General features: G+C 41.8%; 1 protein-coding gene across 3 annotated transcripts; it reads left to right on the top strand.

The window, feature by feature from the left end:
* Positions 1-255: 255 nt before the first annotated feature.
* LOC140110545 (uncharacterized) lies at positions 256-6,455 on the top strand. Of its 3 annotated transcripts, none has more exons than XR_011851558.1 (5): positions 256-338; positions 2,995-3,115; positions 3,659-3,747; positions 4,175-5,281; positions 5,617-6,455. XR_011851558.1 is itself a non-coding variant. In XM_072132258.1 (4 exons), the coding sequence occupies exons 1-4, from the start codon at positions 306-308 to the stop codon at positions 4,817-4,819; spliced, it is 888 nt and encodes a 295-aa protein (XP_071988359.1). In that variant the 5' UTR covers positions 256-305; the 3' UTR covers positions 4,820-5,323. The 3 variants fall into 3 exon arrangements, 1 of the variants encoding a protein (XP_071988359.1); XR_011851559.1 differs by lacking the exon at positions 256-338 and adding an exon at positions 463-652; XM_072132258.1 differs by lacking the exon at positions 5,617-6,455 and having other exon boundaries at positions 4,175-5,323.
* Positions 6,456-6,800: the final 345 nt, after the last annotated feature.

Genomic DNA, 6,800 nt, shown 5'->3' with positions numbered 1-6,800 from the left:
GGTATACAGATCCCCCTTAGACAGCGTCGGACTGGCCCGCCAGAGAACCGGAGAATCCTCCGGTGGGCCCCGACTAGGAGGTCACGTGGTAGGTAGGGCTGCTCACTGCTCGCAGCATGTGGAAAGTCTCCTTCCAATGGGGCCGCTGAGCGAACATCAGGTAGTGAGAGAATCACATGGTACCACAGCTCTGCTGCTGCGTGTGGATACTGCTACCACCTCCCTGTGCTGAGGAGGAAAAGAAGACAACAATCTAAGGAGTGAAGTAGCTTTGGAGCAGGCTGCAGCTTTTATTTATATATTGCATGCAAGTAAGCTGGGGCTTGGCTATTATGAAGGTATGTAAAGGGTTAATGGAGGCTCAGAAGCTGCAGGTCAGGACTCGTTATTAGGCTCATAGGGGAAGTGTACAGGTTACAGTCTGCAGCAGCACCTCATTATCCACAGACACATTCACCGACTCTTAGCTGCTGCTCATGTCACTACGACACCGCAGGAGGTCTCTCCCAGGCTTCTATAGACCAGGAAGTGGCTGATAGACGGGACAGAGGGGGAGGGAGGACAGTGTGCAGGCAAAATGTCTGGCCTGGGTAATGACTGTGTCTCCAGCTGCTTTAATGTTCCCCTCTTTTGCTATTGTCTTGCCTAAAATGTAAGTGTGCAGCTAAAGCAATCAATGTAAAGTGTGTATATTGTGTATAATGGATGTGTTCATGTGTATACTATGTCTTCACTATGTGTTCAGGTGTATACTGCGTTTTTCTATGTTTACATGTCTACACTGTGTGTTCTGCATATGTGTTTATGTGTATATTGTGAATTTATGCATGTATGTGGACATGGATATGCATATAAATAAAGCATATGCCACTATATATTTATTTATATTAATGTACACCATATATATATATAGCAATACACATTCTATATTCATGCTATTTCATAATCATTAACATCCGCTTATATGTCTGAAAAAATGACAGTAATGAATGCTATAAATTAAAAAATCATCATGTTATTGGTTAATATAATGATTACGGCAGTGTGGCAGAGTATAACCTTTGCGTTGCGTCACACATTGTATTTTTATTCTGTTTTTAAAAGCAACTGGAAGGGGCTTGCCCAAAACACATATGTATATCCACTGAAAGCCATGTGTTCTGAAATGTACATTTTTACATGCAAAAACGTGTGGTGCTCACCTTAGAACACATGCGTTTCAGTGGAAATTCATGTGTTGTGGGTAAGCCCCTCCCCATTGTGTTGGAGGTGTGTGTTAAAACACAACGCAACAATTTCCTTAATTTGGCGCATTTATGCGGCACTTAGTGGTTCTGAGTCCCTATTGTACAGATCTGAGAATATTATCAGACACCATTTCTCATCTCATCAAGACTCATTTGAGCAAGATTTTTTTTTACATTTTTTTTAAATATCTGTAACTTTTAGTGCCTGCATTTGCATCACAATGAGACTTTTTTTTGTGTAAAAATGAAGCCCCGAACGTTCTCTCAAATTTTTTGAATCTATTAACAAGCAAGGATGACCTAGCACAGCCTAGTCAAATTACACCACTGCCGACACACCATAAACATGAATGTACAAACCACGGGCAAAAACCGGTGTGTCACACGGCAAAGTACAAGAAATAAACAATCTTTATTGGATTACCACATATGAAATACAAGACAAACTCACAATTAAAATCAATTAAAACGTACAAAGTACATACAAAAATGCCACGTTGGTTACACAGGTAAGTATATACCAACCACCCCCCTCACACATTGAATGTAATATTCCTGAGGATAACTAATAAACACCCGGCTGTGTGCTAGCTAGTCCCATCAGTGGACCAAAGAATAAATCAAGTTAAAGTGCATAATATGCAAAGGTAACTGCGTTCTGCATGAGGCCTAAATACATTACGCTGCACATGGAACTGGTGATGTTCCAATAGGTGAGGTTGCTGAGTGAGGTCTCGGAATGAGGTGGGGGGGGGGGGGGAAGATGTTAGCCCATTTCCTTAGACCTATTATTGCACGCCTGTTTGTGCCACTGGCACAGTGATATTGTTTACTATGGATTTGAAATCTCGTGAGTCTCTATGGTCCAGTCAGGGAGGATCGGTTTTTGACCTTGATTCTAACCTGTGGATGGTGACTTCAAATCGATTTCTAAAGCACTCATAGAGGAACATAAGACTCTAACCAGAGTCTATTGGAATATTAGGAGTCTGGAGGAATACCTACGGCTCAACATGGCCCCCCGCGGCCTTAGAATACAAATTTTTCCATCCTGGGAACCGGATGAGGAATTTAAGACTATATGGGAAAAGGGTTTGTTGCAGTGCTCCAGTATATTAATACACTTGCTAATCACTCATGACAAAGCAATACTGGCACGCACGAGGGATAAAATTAAGGAATTAGAAAACAAACTCACAACGTTTGACAAAACAACGTTAGTATCACCCTTTCAGGCACAACTACAGGAAATGATAGAGAGGATGGAAAAAGATACTCTCCAAGAGAAAAAAGACAGGATGCGTAGGGACAAGTTGGACTTTGAGAGAGATAGGGCATATAAATGGACACACAAGGAGAACCGGAGATTTATCAGTGGTAAAGTGACCACCACTGATAGACCAATCGAACAGTCCTCTGGTGAAGATTTTTTAGCCACAGACTCAAGCGAAGGAGACACAAGATCAGAAGGGGCAAGCAGAGATCCAATAAATCAAAAGAAAAGAACCCGTCGGTATGGGGGGCCATCCCCCTCATACAAACGGGACAAACGGAGGAACAGGAATTTCTAACTAATCCCACAAGTAACAGTCCCTCTAATAAGAACGACTTACAGATCATCAACCTCTCAAACTATACACTCTCTCCTGCTGAACAGAGTGTCCTAAGTAAGGGACTAACATTCTCACCTATGCATCAATTGGACAAATTTGATTTAATCAAAGATATCTTTCTGTTTTGTCGACAGCTAGCATTGAAGGTACTCTACCAGCAACCTTCCCTCTTGGATGAAATACCAGAAACTGACCGCCAGACCTTCCGGGATTTATTGGACCTCCTACGAGAAAACGAGTCACCTACAAATACAGGTAGGCGATCTTGCCCCTTACGCCTTCCATCTCAGGCCACCCCCAACCTTGCACTTGTACCTGCTATACAGCTTTTTTTATAATAGCATGTTTCAAGACATCAATGCACTCTCAACCAACCATCACAGTGGGGAGAACCTGACCAGGGAAGAGAGACTTGCTTTAAGATCTCTGAAATCCAACTCTGAAATTCTCATTAAGGAGGCGGATAAGGGGGGGAATATCGTACTTTGGCCTATAGACCAATATCTAACTGAGGCGAATCGACAATTGATGAATACTTAATACTATCAGATATTACCCTCCAACCCCATGACGGTCTTTCAGAACAAACTCAGGCGACTTCTGGACTCTGCTTTTCAGTATGGCATTATTTCCAAGAAAGAATATGACTTCTTGATGCCTTTGCATCCAAAAATACCTACTTTCTACATGCTCCCCAAGGTCCATAAGTCCCTAACATGTCCACCTGGACGACCTATTGTTTCTGGAATAGGGGGCCTGTGTGAGGGAGCATGTAGTTACGTCGATTTCTTTTTACAGACCCTGGTGCTGGCATTACCATCGTATATACGGGACTCCACGGATCTCATCCAGAAAATCCAACATACACAGACGTCGATGAGCACGTGGTTAGTAACACTTGATGTTGAGTCTCTGTATACTAATATAGCACATAAGGATGGAATTGCAGCAGTAGCATATTTTTTGGATAAGACCAGTACAGGGGATCGAAGACATGACTCCTTCATTCTCGACCTATTGGAGTTTGTTTTGAGACATAATTTTTTCATTTTTGATCAGAAATTTTACAAACAGGTATCTGGGACAGCGATGGGTGCACGGTGTGCGCCCTCCTATGCTAACCTCTTTTTGGGGTGGTGGGAGGGCGAACACGTGTACCCATCTAACAAATTCCAGAGATATGTAAGGAGCTGGCAAAGATTCATCGATGACATTTTGTTGTTATGGGATGGACCTTTGGATCTTTGTCAGGAGTTTATTTCGGAATTAAACACCAACCCCTGGAATATAATACTGACAGCCAACTTTTCGCAGGTATCAGTCGATTTCTTGGACCTAAAGATTACTAAGAGCAATGGAGGATTGACAACAGATCTGTTCCGGAAGAAGACCTCGACAAACAGTCTGCTCCACCACAATAGTTTTCATCCACAGCACTTGAGAACCGGCATACCTGTGGGACAGATTATACGTGTCAAAAGAAACTGCTCTCTACAAAGTGATTTCCGAAGAAATGCACGAGAATTGACAGAAAGATTCCTCAATAGGGGCTACCCGAAGAAAACTATCTCCAAAGCTTATATTCGCGCCCGAGACACTGAAAGGGATGATCTATTGACTCAAAAAAGGAAAACAGCAGAGTTTCGCTTAGGGGTGGTCACAACCTACAACAATCAGTGGTCTAACATTCGGACGATATTGTCCAAAAATTGGAACATCCTTCGAGCCGAACCTCGCGTACGATCTTTAATTTCAGAGAGACCGACACTTATAGCCAGACGAGCAAAAAATCTCAAGGACAATCTGTCCAACAGTCACTTTGTTCGACCAACCCGGTCCTTGGGACGAGGTACTAAGCTCACTGGTTCTTACCCTTGTGGAAACTGCTCGGTTTGCCCTTTGATGTTGGCTACTCAAAAATTCACACACCCTATCTCTTCACAGACCTTTACCTTATAGAATTATGTGAACTGCAGGACCAGGAATGTTATCTATGCGCTTATATGCCCATGTCGAAAAATCTATATAGGGCAGACTACGCAAGAACTTAGGAAACGGATACAGCAGCACCTTTCCAGTATTACCAACGCGGGATCACATTTCTGTCAAGATAAGGTACTTTCAACCGTAGCGGCACACTTCCGCAATTTCCATGCGGGTAAAACAAGGGGTCTCCAAGTGGTGGGCTTGGATTGGGTGCCCACAACTATTCGGGGAGGAGATATAACCCCTGAGTTACTCAGACGGGAAGCACGGTGGATATGTAAACTCAACACACGTGCCCCTGACGGCATCAATGAGGACCTCTTGTTTACAGGTTTTTACAGGAACAGATGAACCGAATATGGGTTGCCGGAGTGCTCCTGAAGCTCGGGGGATTCTTTTGAAGATCCTACTTCTCCTCCTATATCGCTACAGTGGGTAAGTCTTTTACTTTGTATCCACGTTTCTGGGCCACCATATCTAATTTTATGACACTTATCGAGGTGATTCACCCCGTTTATTCTATTTATCCTTCATTTCTAACTTGGTATCACACTCTATATAGCACATAGGTGGGATCTTACCTCACCTTTTTCTGGGCTTAGCCCCCTATATTCTTCGGACTCTTATAGCCCCTTCACACCTTGCCTGGGATCTGTTTATTGTCCCCTTACCTCACGCACTTTTTTTGTTATTCCCACAACACTAAGCTTTGTTGCTTGTCTTCTAATTTTTGTTGCTTACTTCCCTTCTATATCCACCTACTTACCCAGTGAATCATACCCCATTGCAACATGTGTTGTAGCCGCTACACGGGACCATGACGAATTCTTGTTACTCACCAACGTACAACTGTCCTGACGTCTTGTGAGATATGTATCACCTTCTACATTTGCTCCAACTGAATCCTCCTCTGTACTTCGCTCCAAATGATTACATTGCCCATTTTTCTTGGACTCCTTGGACTTTTCCTCTGGACTCTCTCTATATTTCCAACCGGTCCAACCCGGACTGATGGATCTGGAGTACTCAATTTGTATACCAAACTTATTTCTTATTAATACATTGTGAGATTACCATACTAATTATCATTGTGATATGTTATACAACTACACTAAATTGACAGGACTAATTCACTGTGTATAACTAGTTTTTATCTATTGTTTGTATCTTCATTGCCTCAAAACTCTGTGCATAGAGGCCAGCTCCCTTCCCTTTTGTATGCTTACCACCTGCCTCCCTTCGGGTGTCCCTATCGGCGCAATACTACTGAGTATATATGGTACATAACTTGCTTCTTTATCTATATAATAGGTTTTTCTTGGTTATAGCATTGACTTTATTGCACTAGCACTTTATATTCAGCACCTTGTATTGCAGTACCTACTATCGACTTCATTTTTTAACAACTTTATCTCTTCGAGCGTGATGATATTTCCGCAGTAATTCTCCTTATCTCGTTGGAGACTAATCTTTATTCTTATGATTTGCTTATGCTCAATAACTACCTCATTTTATGTTGGTCACTAAATAACTTGTCACTTGATAATTCGCCGTTTACAATGATTTATTTTTCACAATTATATTTTTAAAACGAGCCATATTGTTGGCGTCATGCACTTTCTATGCATGTATTGTCGACTTTTATATATTTATTTGACATTAAATACATGTATCTTTACTGTTACTCATAATAATCACTTGATTTATTTATTGTTGTTTAGTTTCCCTGTGGAAATTTCGTCTTTACTTTCTCCACCAGGATTTTATCTCGTTCGCCGTATATGCACACAAGTGCTTTTAGGAAATCTTTATTTACCGGCACCGAACATTTGTCCTTTACAGCAGCTTTATAAAAAATTTCTTTCTGTATTCCTCTATATATATACATTTGTATGTTCATGGCAACTAGGTCTCTTAGAGGGGTACTCTCATACTCAATACTATGTCGCCTACT

This window comes from Engystomops pustulosus, unplaced genomic scaffold, assembly GCF_040894005.1.
Source record: "Engystomops pustulosus unplaced genomic scaffold, aEngPut4.maternal MAT_SCAFFOLD_305, whole genome shotgun sequence".
NCBI classification, from domain to species: Eukaryota; Metazoa; Chordata; class Amphibia; order Anura; family Leptodactylidae; genus Engystomops; species Engystomops pustulosus.
This window is presented reverse-complemented; position numbering and strand designations above follow the sequence as displayed.

Coding starts and splice junctions, on each gene's coding strand:
- LOC140110545 (XM_072132258.1), top strand. CDS start 306: ATGCAAGTAAGCTGGGGCTTGGCTATTATGAAG. Junction 339..2,994: donor GGGGCTTGGCTATTATGAAG/GTATGTAAAGGG, acceptor TTTTGTCGACAG/CTAGCATTGAAGGTACTCTA. Junction 3,748..4,174: donor CAGACGTCGATGAGCACGTG/GTTAGTAACACT, acceptor AACTTTTCGCAG/GTATCAGTCGATTTCTTGGA.